This window comes from Myotis nattereri (assembly GCF_964212035.1).
Source record: "Myotis nattereri genome assembly, chromosome: 5".
In the NCBI taxonomy this organism is placed as follows: domain Eukaryota; kingdom Metazoa; phylum Chordata; class Mammalia; order Chiroptera; family Vespertilionidae; genus Myotis; species Myotis nattereri.
This window is the reverse complement of record NC_138080.1, coordinates 77,434,440-77,455,914: the sequence shown is the minus strand read 5'-3', so window position 1 is coordinate 77,455,914 and position 21,475 is coordinate 77,434,440. Positions and strand designations below refer to the sequence as shown.

General features: G+C 46.9%; 1 protein-coding gene and 1 pseudogene across 2 annotated transcripts in view; both read right to left on the bottom strand.

The window, feature by feature from the left end:
- Nucleotides 1-1,392: 1,392 nt before the first annotated feature.
- Nucleotides 1,393-21,475, bottom strand: part of CATSPER3 (cation channel sperm associated 3) — a gene marked incomplete at both ends in the record, with an annotated part of 28,981 nt that continues 8,898 nt past the window's right edge. Inside the window, 6 exons of the mRNA XM_081092782.1 lie at nucleotides 1,393-1,498; nucleotides 2,414-2,571; nucleotides 3,412-3,531; nucleotides 3,841-3,981; nucleotides 4,647-4,829; nucleotides 7,768-8,007. Of these exons, the coding sequence (XP_080948908.1) occupies nucleotides 1,393-1,498; nucleotides 2,414-2,571; nucleotides 3,412-3,531; nucleotides 3,841-3,981; nucleotides 4,647-4,829; nucleotides 7,768-8,007 (948 nt within the window). The remainder of the gene's footprint in view (nucleotides 1,499-2,413; nucleotides 2,572-3,411; nucleotides 3,532-3,840; nucleotides 3,982-4,646; nucleotides 4,830-7,767; nucleotides 8,008-21,475) is intronic.
- Nucleotides 13,435-13,873, bottom strand: LOC308519977 (large ribosomal subunit protein uL15-like; annotated as a pseudogene). Its single transcript has one exon. The product of its transcript is annotated as a large ribosomal subunit protein uL15-like (transcript).

Genomic DNA, 21,475 nt, shown 5'->3' with positions numbered 1-21,475 from the left:
AGGGCTCCCCAGAGCATGGCCACAGGCTGCACTCTCCAGAGCTATCCTTGGCATTGTTCACACAATTCTCAATTTGGTCCTGAGAGTGTGAATATTTGCAAATGGAAATGACTTGAGTCTCTTGGAAGATGCGTGCTCTCTGCAAACAAATATTGTTACTTCCTCAGGGAAACTTTCTTCCAGTCTGACTGGACTTCTGTCTCCCCTACACAGCCGTAGGCACCAGGGGACCAGGACTAGATTGTGGGCTCCTCTTCACAGAACCCCCAGTACCCAACACAGCTCAGTAAGCAGTCAATGTACAAATGAAACCATGAATATAGGTTTCCACCTGCCCTTGTCATGTGGCCTCAGGGGTGCTGCCACCCTGGCCTAGAGCCCATGGGACCCTTTTGTCCAGTCACTCTCAACTCTACCTGATGTGTTTTCTGCTGACCTGACTCCCCAGTGTGGGTCTGGGATCTTTCTGGACTCTACTATGGGTGCTGGTCTCCCCCACCAGGTCTACCCAGAACCAACCCCTCCCTCTGTCTGAGATGTCACTGCCAAGGTGACAGGCCTCAAGAAGACTCCCAGCAGTGGAGCAGAGGGCAACAGCCAGACCTCTGGCCTGGCCCATTTGGGAACTGGGGGTACCAGCCACCCTGCCCTACCTGGGCCTTCAGATGGCTCCATCATGACCACAGCAGTTGGTATCAGGCCCTGAGCAGCTCTGGCAGTCATGTGGCTAGGAATGTTGCAAAAAATTGCACGTTTTCCGTGGGGGGTCCTAACCAACCATAAGAGGGGAAGCAGCCCAAAGTGCCTGTTGCTGGCCAGCCAGACCCGCCCACCCTGAGCTCCATGGCCGCACAACAGAGTCCTGCCAGTCACAGCTGCACGCCTGGTGCACGACCACTGCAAGCCTAGGAGAAAGCAGAGACGACTCCAAAGCGGGGTCCCCAGAGCAAAGGGCCCACAGAGAGCTACAGCTCTGCCAGGTATGGGGACGGCCCGTAGGTGAGCCCAGAGAGGTTCCGAGGGAAGAGACCACATCAGCTCAAAGGGGCCAGGCACTCGGGGCTGCTAGGCCTGGAGTCCTCAGGTGGCTTTCCCAGAAACACAGTGGGGCCTTGCTGCTGGGGTCAAGGAAAAGAGACCCAGTGTGGCCCTGGAAGTGGCCACTGGCCAGGATGAGTCTTGAGCCTCCTTCTCCCACTCCAGAGGCCTGGCTGCGTCATGAGGTAGATGGTGTCAGAGGATCAGGCGTCATGGGCACCTGTCCAGACCCAACCCCCAAAGGTGGGGAAACGCCATGATCACAGCAACCGTGAAGAGGCGGGTTCAGAAAGCCCGTGTTTAATGGGGGCTGCCACAGCCTGGGAGGCCCTCAGCGCCGGGTGCCCAGTCACACTACTTCTCGTCAACCTTTGCTGAGGATTGGAACTGCTTCTTCTGGGGCAAGTCATCAAGCATCAGGTTCAGCACGTGCACCATCTCGTAGTACAGCTCTTGGAGCCTGCAAGGGGGCAGAAGAGGGCCTGAGCGCAGGGGCGGGCTCTTGCCACCGGGCTCCCCCATCGCACGCCTGCACCTGGCACTCACCACTCCTAGCAGGTGTGGGGCCAGGAAAGAGTGAGGACGTTAGAGCCCTGTCAGGGACCGGAACCCAGGTCTGCCATTCCACCTGTGGCCTGAATGGGGTTATTTCACTGCATGAGTCAGGCTGGGGACAACAAACTCCTGGGCTCTGTGTGGTGACTGTAGAGAAGACCAGACCCTGCCTGGTCCACTCTGCCAAGGTAGATGTTCCCTGATGCCCTCCTTCTAGTTCCTCCTGTCCACAAAGCCCTCCAAGAGATGTCTGTCAAGAAGCCAAGCTAATCCTGTCATTCCTTGTTCAAGAGCCCAAGGTGGCTCCTTAATGCCCATTCCCAGTTCCCCTTCCTGGCAGTAATGGCCAGTAAAACCCCAGCTAACTTGCACGAAGCACAGTGCTGGGCCAGGCCAAGCTCTCATTTCCATAGAATTGGCCCAGCAGCCCCTCATGAGGCAGGTGGGAAAGTGGCAGAGACTTGCCCAGAGTCACAGAGGAAGGCCCTAGCAGAACCAGGCCAGGAACCTCAGCTCTTTCCTCTGCCCCTGAGAAAGGGTTAGTGAGGAGGGGCCTGGAGAGTCCAAGGAGCCAGCATTTAAATGCAGGCCAGGGCAGGCTGGGGAGGGGCAGGGGGCAGAGTCCCCCAGCCAGGGGCCTATCCACACCTCAGCTCAGCCCCTGTGCATACATGGAACACTGTACCCCACGAAGGGCCTGGCTCTGCCCAGCCATTGCCCCCTTGCTTTCCCAGGGCACCTGGCATGGCCCTGCCCTCAAGGAAGTGAGACCAGGAAAGTCCTGGCACCCTAAGGCTAGGTCAGTGGTGCTGGGACTGACTTGTAAGTCGTAGTGTCCTGGTTGTCCAGAGTGGAAAAATAGATGTCGATGAAGGGCAGGCTAGTGCCAAAATCATCCAAGACCATGGGGTCAGTGTGCTGCAGGGTGTTCTTGAAGTTCTCCACCAGCTCACCAAAACTTTTGTAGTCAACATTTGCCTAGAAAGGGAGGCATAGAGAGATCAATGACAAGGAGGAGGTGACTCTCAAGATGTACAGAAACCTGGGGACCCTCCACAAGGGGCCCAGGCGGAGGGCTGACCCCGGCCCTGTCTGAACTTGGACTCCCTGACCGAGGGAGCCTCCTGAGCTACCATCACTGAGAACAGGGGACACAGAAAGGGACCAGTGAGAGAGCCTGAGTGGGGTTCAGCATGGCCTCACCTGCCCTGAACTAACCTTCAACACAGTCAAGAAAGGCAGATGTCTCTGCCTCAGAACAGAGGCTGAGGAGGGAGGTGCTGACCACGTGGGGAGAGAGGGGCAGAGTCCGGCTCAGGACCTGGCAGAGCACCAGGGCTCCATGCAGGGAGCTCAGAGCACTTGGGCTGAAAAGAGAAGACGCCCAGCCCTTTACAGCTGTATCATGCCTGACAAAATCTCCAGCCTGTTGTGCTCATTCTTGTTCAGTTTAGAAAACCAGGTTAGGAACACCTGTCAGGGCCTCCATGGCCTCGCCCATGCAAAGGCCAGGGCCGTGCCTGCCTGGCGCCCAGTGAGGCCTCGGTAACAAGAGCACTCCAGTCCAAGGCCCAGCAGAGCAGCTCTGCCGGGGAAGGAGGGGGAGGCTATTGTAACCACAGCACTGCACATTCACAGGTCCAGAGAAATACTAACGTACAGGAAATAAAGCTTGATTCTGGAAAATACAGGGGGTATTACCTGCCTCACCTAAGGCCGCAGATGCCTGAGGCCACCTTCCACTCCCGTTTTGGGGCCATTGCTTCAGCCCTGACTGTCCATGCATGTGTTGTCCACCTGCCTGTGGAGATTACCGACCTGTGTCTGCATCAGCCTGCTGACTTCCTCCTGCTGCCGCTTTACGATCACCTGCCTCTCTTTCATGAGCGTCATGTGCCTCTCCAGCATCAGCTCCCGCTCAAACTTTTTGATGGAGTTCTGGAGAGGGGGGTGACGAGAGAAAGTGAGGGCTCCCACGGCATACCACCACCAACCCCCACCCCCATTTTTCTTCTTCCCTAGCCTTGCACTGCTGCTCAGACCCCTTAGCAGGAGGAACCCTCCATACAGGGCCAGCCCCCAACTCAAGCTGCCAATGCAGCTGCAGTGACTTCCCACGCTCCTGCCCACCTGGCCACCTCCCCTCCACTTTAGGAGAGAGAGAGTTCAGGTCCTCCCTGGGGACTTGGCCCACAGCCCCACCAGTCACCCCAAAGCCGGCCCCCAATCCTATGCATGCAGCCTCACCTCGGTGTGGATGATCATCACACCCACGAACATGCTGAGGAAGACGAAGGAGCCAAGCAAGATGAAGATGATGGTGAATGCTCGGCTCAGAAAAAAATCCCTGCTGTCCAGCTGCTGCTGCAGGTCTGTCCAGCCATCAACCTGCTCGGGCAGGGGAAGGCATGACAAGTGTCAGGGCCCAGTGGTGTAAGCCTCCTGCTAACCTACCTTAGGGGATCCCTCACCCCACTAGATGGAGGTTGTCACTTCCTGCATATCAGCCCTTAGCACACACCCCCAATCCACTGAGTCCAGTGCAGACAGGTGGCCTGGTGGTACAGGACACCACTGGGTGGGGGCACTTCTGGCCAAGGTGCCCTGGGGGTCTGCTCCAAAAAGCTTCCCATCCTTCCCAAAAGACATGGTCTCTCTGCCAAGGCCTTCTTCGGATAGACTCCAGTCTTTCCAGAGCTCAACAGAGTCCAGACTTCTAGACTTGGGTGGATTTGTGACAGTCTGTTCCAAAAAGGCTATGTGACATGGGTTTCACTTCTAAATTAAACTTAATCCAAATGAATCATCTTTTGAGAACTCTGAAATTTTTACAATCCTGTGAGACAAATGGGAATGCTCTAGGGAGTCACAAGATTAGAGACAGAGAGGGACCCCTGGCCAGGGCACCAGCTTCTGCCTCAGCTTCCCCAGCCCAGAAAAGTGTCCAAACATGGGGAAGGCCCCACGGGAAGCCCAGAATGTCCACACACTCACACCAGCTGACAGTCTCTTCTCAAGGCTCCTTCCCCCACCACTGTTCCCAAACACCGTACCGTCGCCAAGCTGAAGAGGGTAAAGAAGGCCACAGCCAGGTTCCCCCAGTTTTCCTGGTCACCCTTATCTGGAGCTCCAAACAGGCAGAAGCCCAGGATAGCGAAGATGTACATCAGGATGAAGAACAGGATGAGCACGGAGGCCACAGTGTAGAACGTCTGCCCAATGGCGGTGATGAGCGTCTGCAAGGCAGAGGCACAGGACTAGGCAAGGCTGCAGGCGGGGGTGGAGCTCAGGGGCAGTGGTCCAGTCTGCCCAGACCACAGCTGTGCCCAGCATCCAGTGCCCTGTCTGCATGTGGTAGATACTCCACCAATGGTTGGATGGAGAGATGGAGGGATAAAGGGAGGGAGGGGACAGGAGTGGAGGAGGGAGAGGAGCTCTGCCAAGATTGAGGGCTGAACCAATGCCTGGCCTCCACTCTCTGTCATCTATGGGCAGATCGTGTGCTGTCTCAGGTCTGGGTAGTCTCCCCATCAGCCACTTGAACCCCTGCCTGGTTTCATGGTCATCCCAAGGTGTCCTGCTTCTCCCTGAGGGCCAGCCCTGAATGCTCTCTCAGGCCCAGGAAGAAGAGGGAGCCACTTGGGTAGTGGGAATAAAGAGGGCTGAGAAGAAGGTGGCTTCCCATTCTTTCTGGGCCCCATTTCCCAGGCAAGTCCCTGTCTTGTGAACTTGGTCTCACCTCCCACTACATTGTCCCCTGCTGGGAAGCACCGTGCATAGCTCCTCATCAGTCATTCTTGAGTGATGACCCAGGGTCTTGCATGTAGTAGGTGCTCAATACATGTTCACCTACATAGACGCTGTCACAGACGTCATTTCAAGATAGGCAGGTGTTATCATTCTTCCCACGCCAAGATGAGGGGTCGGGGCTCAGAGAAGAAAAGGGCTTGGCCAGGGTCACACTCCAATAAAGTGGCAGAACATGGGCCCAACTCTCAAGACCTTTGCCTTATGCTACCACCTTCACTCCAAGGCCTCCCCAGAGAACCCGCTCTTGCCTGAGGACATCACTCCTCAGTGGCCCTCTCAAAGGAGTCTGCCTATCCCCCATGACCTGGTGCAGGAGGCCCCCCTCTGCCCTATCCTCGGAGCCTCCGCCTCCGTGGACAAAGCCCCTGCTTCTGAGCAGGGCAAACCTTCCAGCTTCCCTCTCCACCTCGTGTCTCAAAATCTCTCCCCTAGGCTCCACCCCATCCTGCTGCCATCCTGGGGGCTTTCAGAATCTCTGTGGATACCCACCATCCCCCAGGTCTCCTCGCTTGACTTCCTCATCTCCAGCGACCCTTGCACCACTTTAGACCTTCCTCCCTTGGTGCCCCTCACCTGGCACTTAGCCCCCAGTTTTCTCTCCTGACCACCCACCTTACTCTTGAACCTACACTTCGACTCCAATGCCCAGCACCTTCGATACTCCCATCCCCACTTCTAGGTCACATTACTGGGTCTGTCTCTAGCCTACAAGCCAGGGGAGCCAGGCTCAGGTTTCCAAAGGAAGGGTGTCCTGACATGATGTGCACTTTAGAGATTACCCCAGCTGCTGGCACATTTCTGTTCCAAAACACTCAGTAGTGTGGGAAGTCATTGCAGGAATCCAGGTGAAGGTGGATGGATGGTGATGGAGAAAATATGATGACTATGGGGATGGAAACAGTCAATAACTATTTAGGAGACCATACAACAGGACTTTGGGTGAGAGGAAACAAGGCTAACATTCAAATTTATTACTTGGAAGTTGAATAGGGTTGAAGGAGTGCCTTTCACCAGAAGATAAAGTAGAGGAGGAGGCGCTAAGGTTTGTGATCTGAGAGTGGGGATGGGGAAGAGTGATGACTTCTACTTTAGACACATTGAGTTTGAGGAGCATGTAAGATGCTCAGGAGGCAGTTGGGTCTGAAGGTCAAAGAGAGAGATGTGGGCAGGTAAAGACTCCTGAAAAGTGGAAAAGATCACCCAAAAAGAATATACAAAGAGGAGAACTCAGGACATAGTCCTTAGGAAACAACACTTAGGAGCCAAGCGAAGAAAATATGTACCCGAAAAGTCATACCCAAGCAGCAGGAGGAAAACCGAGAAGGCAGGGACAAGGATGCCAAGGGAAATGGCCAGTGGACCTGGCGACAAGGAGGTTGTTGGTAACCTCAGAGAGACTAGTTACTTCAAGTAGAGGGAAGAAGCCAGGGCATTTATGCCAGATAAGGAAGCGGGGTCTGGGTGTATAGACACCTCTTCCCAAAAGCTTCACCACGAGGAGGAGGGCTGGACTACATTGTTTGGGGGGGGGGGGGGCGGGGACACATACACGTGTGTGACTATGTGAGGGCAGGGAATGAATGACTGGGGCCCTGTGGCAGGGGGAGCCCTTTAACATTCCCCTCTTCTCCACTTAGGACTGGGGTCCCTGAGTGGCAGGCCTAGGCCCTGGACAGACACACAGGCTAGACTGGAAGCGATTTCTCAGCCAAACGGGCTAACACACCCTAACTGGTCAAGTTGGTCCAAACCGGCCCCTTCCTGGAGAAGCGTGGACACTGGGTGCCGAGCCAGGGCAAACATCCTGCACAGGTGGAATGCTGCGGGAATGCTTGGGTCAGCTCTGAGGTTTGTCCTGAAACCTTCTGAGCCAAGGAAAGGCTGGTCACCCCTTCTCCGCAGGAACAGCACTGCCAGAGCCGCCTGGACCAAGTAATGAGACTGTTCCCGTCAACAGAAGCAGCAGATTTGTAGCTGTTTGGGGAAAGCAGGCTACCGGAAAGCTGGAGCTCCTGGGCATGTAGTTTGAAGAGTCTGTGCCGTGAGAAGAGGGTCTACCTTGCAGCACGGGAGAGAGGGCGAGTCCAGGTGGCCTCTGGAGCCAGACACACCTTTCCAGTCTCTGGCATTACCTGCTGAGCGACCTGGGGCCTCCATTTCTTTATCGATAAAATGGGGCTAATAATAACCTTTCCTACAAATGTTTTAAGATGAACTGAGATCATCTCAGCAATGATCAACCTGCTATATAGTAGAACTCAATGACTGGATGCTAGAAGCACAATTATTATTTCACCAGGGGCTGGTGGGCAGACAGACCCTGTCACCTGCCCTCCCGGAAACACACACTCCTGGGTTACTCACCCGGATGCCCCGGCTATAGGTGATGAGCTTGAGGATGCGCAGAGACTGCATGCCATTAGCGATCTTGAGGTGAGGGTAGTGCTTGCCCTTGATCTTGTGGAGAAAGTAGGGGAATGAGATGACGATGATCAACATCAAGTCTAGCAGCTTGTAGCCGTCCTTCCAGAAGCCAATGGGGTCGGCGTAGAGATTCATGTAGAACTCGGCGCTGTATATGGCCACAAATAAGATCTCTGAGATCTGCAGAGGCGGCAAGGTTTGGGGGGGTCAGACCTATAGTCTGGCCCTCTCCTTGCTTGGACCACCCAACCAGGTGTGTGCCGGCTGGGGGTAGGGGCTCTTAGGTCACCCACTTGAGAGAGAGGGATCCAGGCAGAGTCCCCGACACACAGTACACACACAATGTGCCTGATTCCCTTCTCCTTCTGTGTCTTCCCTGCCCCCCCACCCCCCGCCCCCAGTCTGAAGCCTGGTGCTAGGTTTGACCCAGGATACTTGGGAAGGGCTGACTGACCAACAGGCTGAATGACTGGATAGGCCCCAGGATGAGGCAACGCAACATGATAAGTACCTGAATGCAAGGTTTCCCAACGAAAAGGTCTCAAGAGTCTTCCGGCCAAGGTGAATATCCAAACTTCCGTATATAGGTGAAAGGCACATCTACTCATATTTATTCCACTTAATCACAAAGTTACACACCAGTTAACTAATGTTTCTAAAGACTATTCTGCCTTCTTTCCATGTTCATACTTTATGAAATAATCTTATTCAAATTCTTATGCATCTACAATTCCAGTGGCTTTATATTTACTAAAAGGCACATCTATCGCCGAAACCGGTTTGGCTCAGTGGATAGAGCCTCAGCCTGCGGACTGAAAGGTCCCAGGTTCAATTCCGGTCAAGGGCATGTACCTGGGTTGCGGGCACATCCCCAGTAGGAGATGTGCAGGAGGCAGCTGATTGATGTTTCTCTCTCATCGATGTTTCTAACTATCTCTCTCCCTTCCTCTCTGTAAAAAATCAACAAAATATATTTTTTAAAAAAAGAAATTAAAAGGCACATCTACCTTTCTTTCTATCTTTTGCGTATCTCAACTTTTATTATTTTTTTAAAATAATTCTTTATTGTTAAAAGTATTACATACGTCCCCCCTTTTCCCCCACTAACCTCCTTCAGCCTGCCCCCGCCCCCTCCCCTCTACCCTGGCCTTCAGCACCCTATTATCTGTGTCCATGGGTTATGCATATATGCATACAAGGTTTTTGGTTGATTACCTCCCACCCTCCCCCGAATTCCCTTTAAGATTCCACACTCTGTTCCATGCTTTGAGTCTCTGGATCCACTCAGTTCATCAATTTATTTTGTTACTTAGATTCCACATATGAGTGCCATCATGTGATACTTATCTTTCTCTGACTGACTTATTTCACTTAGCATGATACTCTCCAGGTTCCTCCATGCTGTCTCAAAGGCTAAGAGAGTCTTCTTTTTTACTGCTGCATAGTATTCCATGGTATAAATGTACCACAGCTTTTCTATCCACTTATCTACTGATGGGCACTAGGGCTGTTTCCAGATCTTATCTATTGTAAAATGTACTGCTATGAACATAGGGATGCATACATTCTTTCTGATTGGTACTTCGGGTTTCTTAGGATATATTCCTAGAAGAGGGGTCACTGGATCAAATGGCAGATCCACATTTAATTTTTTAAGGAAATTCCATACTATTTTCCATAATGGCTGCACCAGTCTGCATTCCCACCACCAGCAGTGTACTAGTGTTCCCTTTTCTCCACATCCTCACCAGCACTTGTCATTTGTTAGTTTGTTAATGGTAGCCATTCTAACAGGTGTGAGATGGTACCTCATTGTCGTTTTGATTTGCATCTCTTGGATGATTAGGGACTTTGAGCATTTTTTCATATGTCTCTTGGCCATCTGTATGTCCTTTTTGGAGAAGTGTCTGTTTAGGTCCTTTGCCCATTTTTTAGTTGGATTGTTTGTCTTCATTTTGTTAAGTTGTATGAGTTCCTTATATATTTTGGATATTAATCCTTTATCAGATGTATCACTGCCAATATGTTCTCCCATTCAGTGGGCTCTCTTTTCGTTTTGTTGATAGTTTCTTTTGCTGTGCTATATTTACTAAAAGCCACATTTTTATTTTTTTAACTGATTTGAGAGAGAGAGGAAGAGAGAGAAAAAGAGAAGCATCAATGTGAGAGAGAAACATCAACTGGCTGCCTCCTGTATGCTCCCCGACTGGGGATAGAACCCACAACCTAGGTATGTGCCCTGACCAGGAATCAAACCTGCAATCTTTTGGCGTATGGGACAACGCTCCAACCAACCAAGCCATCTGGCCAGGGACCAAAAGGTACTTTTTGAAGTCATCTAAGTTTTTACCTATCATCAATGCATTCATTCATTCATTGAAGAAGCTTTGATAGAGCATCTATCATGTGCCAAGCAAGCACCATTCAGGCACTAGAAAATGCAACAACGAATAAGACAGAAAATGTCTAGCCCCCAGGAAGCTTACAGTCTAGTAGTAAAGACAGAAATAAATGCTTAAACAAATCCATCCTATATAATAAAGAGGTAATATGCAAATTGACCCTCACGCCCTTACAAGATGGCTGCCTACAACCAGGTTGGCAGGGAAGTTCGTGAGGGACGACCAAATGACTGAACAAGCAGGCTGCGTGGGGTGACCAGGCTGGGGGGGGGGGGCCATGAGGGGCAACCAGGCCAGCAGATGGGGGCAGTTAGGGGCAACCAGGCCAGCAGAGGGGGACAGTTGGGGGCGATTAGGCTAGCAGGGGGGGGCAGTGAGGGGCAACTAAGCCAGCAGGAGGGCAGTTGGGAGAAACCAGGCAGGCAGGCAGGTGAGCAATTAAGAGCCAGTAGTCCAGGATTGTGAGAGGGATGTCCGACTGCTGGTTTAGGCCCTATCCTGGGGATCAGGCCAAAACGGCAGTCAGACATCCCCCGAGGGGTCCCAGATTGGAGAGGGTGCAGGCTGGGCTGAGGAAACCTTACCCCCCCCGCCCCCCCCCCACACGAATTTCATGCATCGGGCCTCTAGTATATAATATTACAGCAGATAGGAAGGAAAATGAAATAGTCAAAGGGGATAGAGCAGTGGTCGGCAAACTGCAGCTCGCAAGCCACATGCAGCTCTTGGCCCCTTGAGTGTGGCTCTTCCTAAGCCTTAGGAGTACCCTAATTAAGTTAATAACAATGTACCTATCTATATAGTTTAAGTTTAAAAAATTTGGCTCTCAAAAGAAATTTCAATTGTTGTACTGTTGATATTTGGCTCTGTTGACTAATGAGTTTGCCGACCACTGGGATAGAAGGACTGGTCCAGTGGGGGAGGGAAAGTTGTGGCAACAATTTAGAAAAGGTGGTGAGTGGAGGCCCCACTGAAGCCAGGAATGGAGCCGTAATAAGAACTGGAAGAATGCTTCCAAATGGTGAGCACGAGAGCCCTAAGGTGAGGAAAGGGTTGTTACAGGAAGAGCAAAGTGAGCATGGCTAGAATGGAAAGGGCGAACAGGGCAGGAGATGCAGGCCATGGAGGGAGGGCCTTGTAGGCTGGTGAGGGCTCTGAATTTTTATCTCAGCCTTGGAGGATTTTGAGCAAGAGAGTGATATGATCTGATTTACATTTTTAAGAGATCACAGTTGAAAAGAGACTGTGCGGGAGCTGGCAAACATGGCGACTGGGAGGCAAGTTAGGGAAAAGGTGATGGATATTAGAATTTCTTCTAGCAGTCATATAGGCAAAAAAGGAGGTTTGGTTGGATTTGATGGGGGACAGTGTGGAGTGTTGTGAAGATGATAGATTCTGTATGTCTTCTGTAGGTGGTGATGAGGGGACTTGCTGATGGACTCAAGGATACATAGGGAAGAGAGGAGGCAAGGAAGACCAGTGTTTCAGACAGAGACACTGGGGTGCCTTTAACTGAGATGAGTCTGGGTTGGATTGGGTTGAAAGGGGCTAGAGAGAGTGTCTGGAAGGAAATAGAAATATTTCTGAGATATACCACCTTTTACACATACTAGTATGTCAGATGCTGTTAACTGTAGCCACAACCACCCATTTGGATAGCATTAAGGCAGCTGGTGTTTTTACTTGTCCTGCATGCTTATTTTTGTGGTCTCCACATAGCAATCATTTACTTTTTAAAAAAATACTACAAAAAAAAAAAGACACATATGTAATACCCTTTGTAATACTTTAAGCAATTAAAAAAAATTTATTTCAAATTTAAAATATATATATATATATATATATATATATATAAAACAAAGAAAAAATAAAAAAATACTACATAATATTTAAGATACACAAAAAGGTATAAGGAATAATATAATGAACAACCATATACTACCACCCAGCTTAAGAAATAAAGCCTTACCTTTCATTGCTCAGATCCCCTACCCTTCCCACAAAGGTAATCCTATGGAAAATCTGGAGTGTGTCCTGCTTGTGCATGTTAAAACTTTATTTTGCCGAACCGGTTTGGCTCAGTGGATAGAGCGTCGGCCTGCGGACTGAAGGGTCCCAGGTTTGATTCCGGTCAAGGGCATGTACCTGGGTTGCGGGCACATCCCCAGTAGGAGATGTGCAGGAGGCAGCTGATCGATGTTTCTCTCTCATCAATGTTTCTAACTCTCTGTCTCTCTCCCTTCCTCTCTGTAAAAAATCAATAAAATATATTTTAAAAAAAAAACTTTATTTTATCCCTAAAAATATATTACATCGTCTTGTATTTTATGCATTACATGATTAGCATATACACTAACGTGTAGTAGAGCTCAGGAAGTATGTCTCAGCGCTGTGGCTGTTGCAATGGTGTGAGCACACTCCACCATGACATGCTTCCTCAGCACACCAGGAAGTAGCAATGCCTGCCTGAACTAACTCCTAGAGCCACATGCATAGTACCCCAGCCTTTCAGCCATTGGTCGCCTATAGCAATGTGTCTCCCTCTGATTGGTCACCTATAGCAACGTGTCTCCCTCTGATTGGTCGCCTATAGCAACGTGTCTCCCTCTGATTGGTCCCCTCATGCTATATATACCCCTGTAGTTCCTCAATTAAACGGATCTGCGTCAATGAACCTGGTCCCTGGAGTCGTGCATGCAGACGCCCTAGTGCGTTGGGGCTCCGTCGTCCTCACCCCCGAGGGACCCCCTGCTTCACTAACGTATTCTTCAGAAACGTGTTTTATTTTTCATTTAAAATTATGAGGTTCATCCATGTTGACACGGATAAACCTAGTTTATTGATTCACTACAATTTAAGAATTCCACTAATGAAAATACTACCACTTATTTTTCCAGTTCCCACTGAGTGATATTTAGTTTATAATTTTTCACTATTGCAAACAGAACAATAGTTCAAAAAGTTTGAGCAATTCTTGTACATTTTATTGTACACATATGTAAAGTTTCTCCCTGTTTTATACCTAGAAGTGGAATTACTGGGTTGTAGGATATGAGCATCTTCAACTTCACTAAATATTGCCCAACTGTTTTCTGAAGCTATTATATCAATTTTCTTTAATATTAGTAATGTTCCTATCATTTGACGTCTTTTTTTTTTTTATATATACTTGTGGACATTTTAATGAACTTCCCTCCATGTAGCTTCAAGCTACCAGGACACAGGCCCCTCCAATACCCTTAATCTTCTCCTCAGCTCTTCTGCTGGAGAACTTGGCCTTCACGATGACAGGCTTCTTTGGGAGCCTTCCCTCCCCCAGAACTTTGTAGTAGCCTGATTGTACCACATCAATGATAGGAGCAGCTCCAGTCTTGCTTTTGGCAGCATTTCCCCGTGTCTGCTCACTGACCAGGGTCCACAGTTTATCAAGGTTGACCGTTGGGCAGAAGCCTCTTTAATTGGTAATGCCTCATACCAACTTTCCCAAAGTAACATGGGTGATATTTGTTGAAGTTGATCCTGTGATGATGCAAGCCACCAGCATTACCACGACCCCCCGGGTGCTTCCTGTGCTTGCCAATGCAGCATGGGCTGTGGCTCACGTGGCCCTGAAGTTTTCGGGTCTTCCTCAGTCTGGATGGCATGTCGGTGGCCGAGCTGCAAGAACTTATTTGATGTCTTTACCAACACTTCCTACTGACGAACTTCTTAATTTTTTTCAGTCTGATGAAAATTATTTTTTTGATGTATCTTATTTTTTTGTTTGTTTTTTGTTTGTTTTTGTTAATCATCACTGAAGGATATTTTTTCCATTCATTTTTAGAGAGACACATTGATTAGTTGTCTCCTGCACTTGTTCAGACTAGGCTGGGAATGGAACCTGCAACCCAGGTACATGCCCTTGACTGGGAATCAAACCTGAGACCCTTTGTACCTGAGCTAACACTCTATCTACTGAGCAACATTGACCAAGGCTTATTTTTCATTTTAATTGCCATTTCTCTAATTATTAATGAAATTGGACATTTTTTATGTTTAAATTGTAAATTGCCTGTTTCTAACCTTGGCCAAATTTTTTGCTGGATTTTTTTGCCTTTTTCTTATTGATTTGGAAGATAATCAATATTTCATGTATTTTTAGTCCTAATCCTTTACCTGTTATAGGTGTTGCAAATATCATCTACACTGATTTATCTTTTCACCTCTTTAATAATCTTTTGATGAATAGTTTAAAATTTTAATGACTCCAATTAACCAACCTTTTTCTTCATGGCTTATGTATTTTGTATTTTAAGACTACCTTTCCTCACCCAGCTGGTGTGGCTCAGTGGTTGAGCATTGACCTATGAACCAGGAGTCACGGTTTGATTCCTGGTCAGGACATATACCTGGGTTGTGGGCTCAATCCCTAGTAGGGGGCATGCAGGAGGCAGCCAATCAATGATTCTCTCTTACCATTGATGTTTCTCTCTCTCACTCCCTCTCCCTTCCTCTCTCTGAAATAAATAAAAACATTTATTTTTTTAAAAAAAACACCTTTTGGGGAAGAACCAAGATGGCAGCATAGGTAAACACCGTTGATTGCTGCCTCACACAACTACTTTAAAAATATAACTAAAAGATGGAACAGACATCATCCAGAACCACAGGAAGGCTGGCTGAGGGGAAATTCTTCTACTAGAAGGAAAGAGAACCGCATACTGAGACTCAGAGGAGGCGCAGTGTGGAAAATACAAAGGTGCGGAGGTGCACGGAGCGGGCTGGTGGCTGAGGGCGTGGTTGTCATTTTCAATCGGGAGGGAGGCTCAGGCTCGGAGCTCCAGTTCTGGGTGAGTCTCTAGGGACCCAGACTCAAACGGGAGAAGCAGGACTGTCTGGCATCGGTTGGAACGCGAGGGCAGCTTTCTCTCCGAGGTTTGCAGTGGTTGCTGGGACTCTGAGAGGCAGAGCCTCTGGGGACGGGACTGAGAGCAGCCATAACTGCTCCCTCCACCTGCCCTGTTGATCCCGTGAGACCCGCCCCCCCCCAAGCCCTGCACAGAGCCATTTGCCGGATAGCCTCAGGCAAAGGCTAAATTAGCACCTCCCCAGAGGACAGAAGTTTTCCCACTGCAGACACAGCTGATTCTCACAGCCAGTTGGCCTGGAGGTCAAATCCCCCAGGTATTAACTACAACAATCAAGGCTTAATTACAACAAGGCTGCGCACAAAGACCACTAGGGGGTGCACCAAGAAAGCACAAAAAATGCGGAGACAAAGAAACAGGACAAAATTGTCAAGGGAGGATATAGAGTTCTGAACCACACTTTTAAGGTCTCTCAAGAACTGTCTAGAAGCCGCCGATAAACTTAATGAGATCTACAAGAAATCTAATGAGACCCTTGATGTTATGATAAAGAACCAACTAGAAATTAACCATACACTGACTGAAATAAAGAATATTATACAGACACCCAACAGCAGACCAGAGGAGCACAAGAATCAAGTCAAAGATTTGAAATGCAAAGAAGCAAAAAACACCCAACCGGAAAAGCAAAATGAAAAAAGAATCCGAAAATACGAAGATAGTGTAAGGAGCCTCTGGGAAAGCTTCAAGCATACCAACATCAGAATTATAGGGGTGCCAGAAGATGAGAGAGAGCAAGATATTGAAAACCTATTTGAAGAAATAATGACAGAAAACTTCCCCTACCTGGTGAAAGAGATAAACTTACAAGTCCAGGAAGCGCAGACAACCCCAAACAAAAGGAATCCAAAGAGGACCACATCAAGACACATCATAATTAAAATGCCAAGAGCAAAAGACAAAGAGAGAATCTTAAAAGCAGCAAGAGAAAGAAACTCAGTTACCTACAAGGGAGTACCCATACGACTGTCAGCTGATTTCTCAACAGAAACTTTGCAGGCCAGAAGGGAGTGGCAAGAAATATTCAAAGTGATGAATACCAAGAACCTACAACCAAGATTACTTTATCCAGCAAAGCTATCATTCAGAATTGAAGGTCAGATAAAGAGCTTCACAGATAAGGAAAAGCTAAAGGAGTTCATCACCACCAAACCTGTATTATATGAAATGCTGAAAGGTATCCTTTAAGAAGAGAAAGAAGAAGAAAAAGGTAAAGATACAAATTATGAACAACAAATATGCATCTATCAACAAGTGAATCTAAGAATCAAGTGAATAAATAATCTGATGAACAGAATAAACTGTTGATTATAATAGAATCAGGGACATAGAAAGGGAATGGACTGACTATTCTTGGTGGGGAAAGGGGTGTGGGAGATGCGGGAAGAGACTGGACAAAAATCGTGCACCTATGGATGAGGACAGTGGGTGGGGAGTGAGGGCGGAGGGTGGGGTGGGAACTGGAAGGAGGGTAGTTATAGGGGGGAAAAAGAGGAACAAATGTAATAATCTGAACAATAAAGATTTAATTAAAAAATTAAAAAAAATACAGTTAAAAAAAGATTTTTTTAAAAAAAGGAGTTCTAACCATTTGCAACAGCATGGATGGAACTGGAGAGCATTATGCTAAGTGAAATAATCCAGTCTGAGAAAGATAAATATCACATGATCTCACTCATTTATAGAATATAATGAACAACATAAACGGATGAACAAAAACAGATCCAGAGACAGAGAAGCATTGATCAGACTGTCAAACCTCAAAAGAAAGGTAGGGGAGGGTGGGGGTAAGGGAAAGAGATCAACCAAAGGACTTATATACAAGCATATAGGCCTAACCAATGGACACAGACAACAGGGAGGGTGAGGGCATGAGTGGGGGTGATGGGGGGTAATGTGGGGATAAGGATGCATATGTAATAACTTAATCAATAAAAAAATTTGTATGCATGCAAAAAAACCCAAAAACACCTTTTGTCCTCAGGTCGTGTGTGTGTGTGTGTGTGTGTGTGTGTGTGTGTGTTTGTGTGTGTGTATTCTATATGTCCTTATGGGCACATTTAAAGTTGCACTTTTCAAGTTAGGTCTTTAATCCAGCCATGTGTGCTGTGAGGTAGGGATTCAATTGTATTTTTCCTCCATATACACAATCAATTGTCCTAATACCACTTAATGAAGTCTACCCTTGCACTGCTCATCTGCAGTGCCATCTGAAGGTACTTGGTCTCCATAAAAGCCAGGGTCTGTTTTGGTGTACTCTCTCCTATTCTATTCTATTGGTCTATTTGTCTATCCCTGCATCTTTCTCTTGCATTAATTACTAAAGCTTTATCTTAAAAAAAAACTAATCTACCAAGCCTCCCTTTTACCTTTCAAAATCACCTTGTTTTTCTTCATCTTTCGTTCATTTATCTAAATTCTACCATCAACTTTTGACATACCATAAAAAATCCTGCCAGACTTCTTACTGGAATTACATTGATTTTATAGATTAATTGGGGGAAATTACATCTTTAAGAAACTGAGCCTTATTCATGATCTGACATATCTTTCCATTTCTTTGTGTCGTCTTTAACAACCTTTATATGTTTTTACTTTTTTTCTCCTTAAAGATCACACAAATCTTTTATTAGATTTGCCTCTAAATACTTTTTATATTTTGTTATTAGGAGTGCTATTTTTTTGCTGATATATTAAATGAGTTTAATTTTGTTTAGTAATCATATATCCAGCAAACTTGCTAGACTCATTTACTTATTAACTTCATTAGTAATTTTTCAGATTCTTTTAGGATTTCTATGAGAAATCATATCACCTGTAAATAATGACAATTTTTTTAAAAACTTTCTAATCCTTAATGCTTTTTATTTTTTCTTATAATATACATTGGCTAAGAGTTTAATACAAATCTTATCAATAATTACTGAATACACCTTTAAAGGGAATACTGCTGAAGTTTCACCACTGAGCCCTAGTCAGTATTCTCAGTGGTTAGAGCACCAGGCCGCACACTGAAGGGCCTCATGTTTGATTCCCAGTCAAGGGCATGTACCTGGGTTGCAGGTTCAATCCCCAGCCTGGTCAGAGCATGTGCCTCCTGCCACATGCCCCAACCAGATCCAGAGATCATACCTGCAACCCATATGTGCCCTTGATGCAGAATCACTTGGGCCAATGCTCTAACTACTGAATCACGCAGGCCAGGCCGCTGTGCCCATTTTTTTAAATTAAATCTTTATTGTTCAGATTATTACAGTTGTTCCTCTTTTTCCCCCCATAGCTCCCCTCCACCCATTTCCCAACCCACCTTCTGTCCTTCCCCTTCCCCCACTGTCCTCATCCATAGATGTACAATTTTTGTCCAGTCTCTTCCCGCACTCCCCCATACCCCTTTCCCCCCCGAGTATTGTCAGTCCACTCCCTTTCTATGCCCCTGATTCTATTATATTCACCAGTTTATTCTGTTCATCAGAATATTTATTCACTTGATTTTTAGATTCACTTGTTGATAGGTGTGTATTTGTTGTTCATAATTTTTATCTTACCTTTTTCTTCTTCCTCTTCTTAAAGAATACCTTTCAGCATTTCATATAATACAGGTTTGGTGGTGATGAACTCCTTTAGTTTTTTCTTATTTGTGAAGCTCTTTATCTGACCTTCAATTCTGAATGATAGCTTTGCTGGATAAAGTAATCTTGGTTGTAGGTTCTTGGCATTCATCACTTTGAATATTTCTTGCCACTCCCTTCTGGCCTGCATAGTTTCTATTGAGAAATTAGCTGACAATCTTATGGGTACTCCCTTGGAGGTAACTAACTGTTTTTCTCTTGCTGCTTTTAAGATTCTCTGTCTTTTGCACTTGGCATTTTAATTATGATGTGTCTTGGTGTGGTCCTCTTTGGATTCCTTTTGTTTGGGGTTGTCTGCGCTTCCTGGACTTGTAAGTTTATTTCTTTCACCAGGTAGGGGAAGTTTTCTGTCATTATTTCTTTTTTTTTTTTAATATATTTTTATTGATTTTTTACAGAGAGGAAGGGAGAGAGATAGTCAGAAACATCGATGAGAGAGAAACATCGATCAGCCACCTCCTGCACATCCCCCACCGGGGATATGCCCGCAACCCAGGTACATGCCCTTCACCGGAATCGAACCTGGGACCTTTCAGTCTGCAGGCCGACGCTCTATCCACTGAGCCAAACCGGTTTCAGCACTGTCATTATTTCTTCAAATAGGTTTTCAGTATCTTGCTCTCTCTCTTCTTCTGGCACCTCCATAATTTGGATGTTGGTACGCTTGAAGTTGTCCCAGAGGCTCCTTACACTATCTTCATATTTTTGGATTCTTTTTCTTTTTGTTTTTTCCGGTTGGGTGTTTTTTGCTTCTTCGTATTTCAAATATTTGACTTGATTCTTGCAATCCTCTAGTCTGCTGTTGGATCTCTGTATAATATTCTTTATTTCAGTCAGTGTATGCTTAATTTCTAGTTGGTCCTTTTTTATAACCTCGAGGGTCTCACTAGATTTATCGAGGGTCTCACTAAATTTATCGGTGGTTTTTAGGAAATTCTTGAAAAACCTTAAAAGTGTGGTTTTGAACTCTATATCCAGTAGTTTGCTTTCCTCCATTTCTGTCATATGTGACCTATTTCTTTGTCTCCACATTTTTTATACTTCCCTGTGTTGATAGAGTGGATTTCTATGCTAGGTGTCTTATAGGGCCCAGTGGCTCAGCCTCCCCAATTACCTGAGGTGGACATTCTTGGTGCACCCCTTTGTGGGCTTTGTGCACAGTCTTGTTGTAGTTAAGCCTTGCTTGTTGTAGGTATCACTGGGAGGAGTTGACCTCCAGGCCAATTGGCTGTGAGAATCAGCTGTGTCTACAGTGGGAGAACTTCTGTGCTGGAGACACCCTTATGGGGCAGGACTTGCTTAGTGGGGCTTTGGTGCTCACTGAGTCTGCCCCCTGAGTGTGTTCCTTATGGATCTGAGGAGTTGTAATCTGGATGGTCCCACTTTGACCACTGAGTACACTGGCTCTTGGATCTCTAAGGAGGTGCTAATTTAGCCTCTGCCTGAGGCTGACCATCAGGAACTACGGAGAGATCTACAGATTCCTCTTCTTTGGGGTTTGGAGGTGCCCAGATGAGGCCCAGCAGTGAAGCAATGCAAGCTGCTGTGGGGCCTTGGACCTTCTTTTGGAAGTCCTGGGTATCTCTGACCCAGCTGCAGTTTCTTAGGTAATTTTAGATTTAGTTGTTAAGTAATTTTAGATTTGCAAAGGGCCAGGCCATTCATATGCAAAAGCCTCTGCCCACAGCTTGGGTGGGGTGGGGTCTCAGGGAATCAACAGGGCAGAGCAAACAACTATGGCTGATCCTCAGCCCAGCCCTAAGAGGCCCCAGGTCTCAGTGTCCCGGTAATTGCTGCAAGCACCTCTGAGAGAAAGCCGCCCTCAAGTTCTGCCCGATGCCAGACAGTCCAGTTTCTCCCTGTATGAGTCTGGGTCCCCAGAGACTCACCCGAAACTGGCATTCAGAGCAGTTGGGAGCTTGTGACTCCCTCCCCATTGAAAAAAACAACTGTGTCCTCAGTTGCCAGCCCTTTCCGCATGCGCCTCTGTACCTCTGCACTTTACTTCCACACCTCCTCTGAGTCTCAGTGTGCTTTGCTCTTTTCTTCTAGTTGTAGAATTTCCAATCAGCCAGCCTTCCTGTGGTTCTGGATGATGTCTGTTTTGTCTTTTAGTTGTATTTTTGAAGTGGTTGTGTGAGGCAGCAATTTCAGGTGTTTACCTATGCTGCCATCTTGGTTTCTCCTGTGCCCATTTTTTTGAATTGGGTTGTTTAGATTGTTGAATTGTAAAAGTTCATTATATATTGTGGATATTAATCCCTTATGAGATATATGATTTGCAAGTATTTTCTCTCATTCTGAGTTATCTTTTCATTCTTGATAGTGTTCTTAGATTCACAAATGTTTTCAATTTTGATGAAGTCTAAATTATCTTTTTTTTGTTGTTACCTATTCTCTTGGTGTGTAAGAGTCCATTGCCAAATTCAAGGTCATAAAGATTTACCCCTATGTTGTTTTTTAAAGAGTTCTAGCTTTTATATTTAGGATGTTGATCCATTTTGAGATAATTTTTATACAGGGTGTGAAACAGGCCTTCAACTTTACTCTTTTGTATGTGGATATCAAGTTGTCCCAGCACTATTTGATGAAAAGACTACTTTTCCTCCAAGTGAATGGTCCGGCATCTTGTAAAAAATCAATTGGCCATAGATAGTTGATTTATGTCTAGAATCACAATTCTATCCATAGGTCTTGGTCTATCCTATGC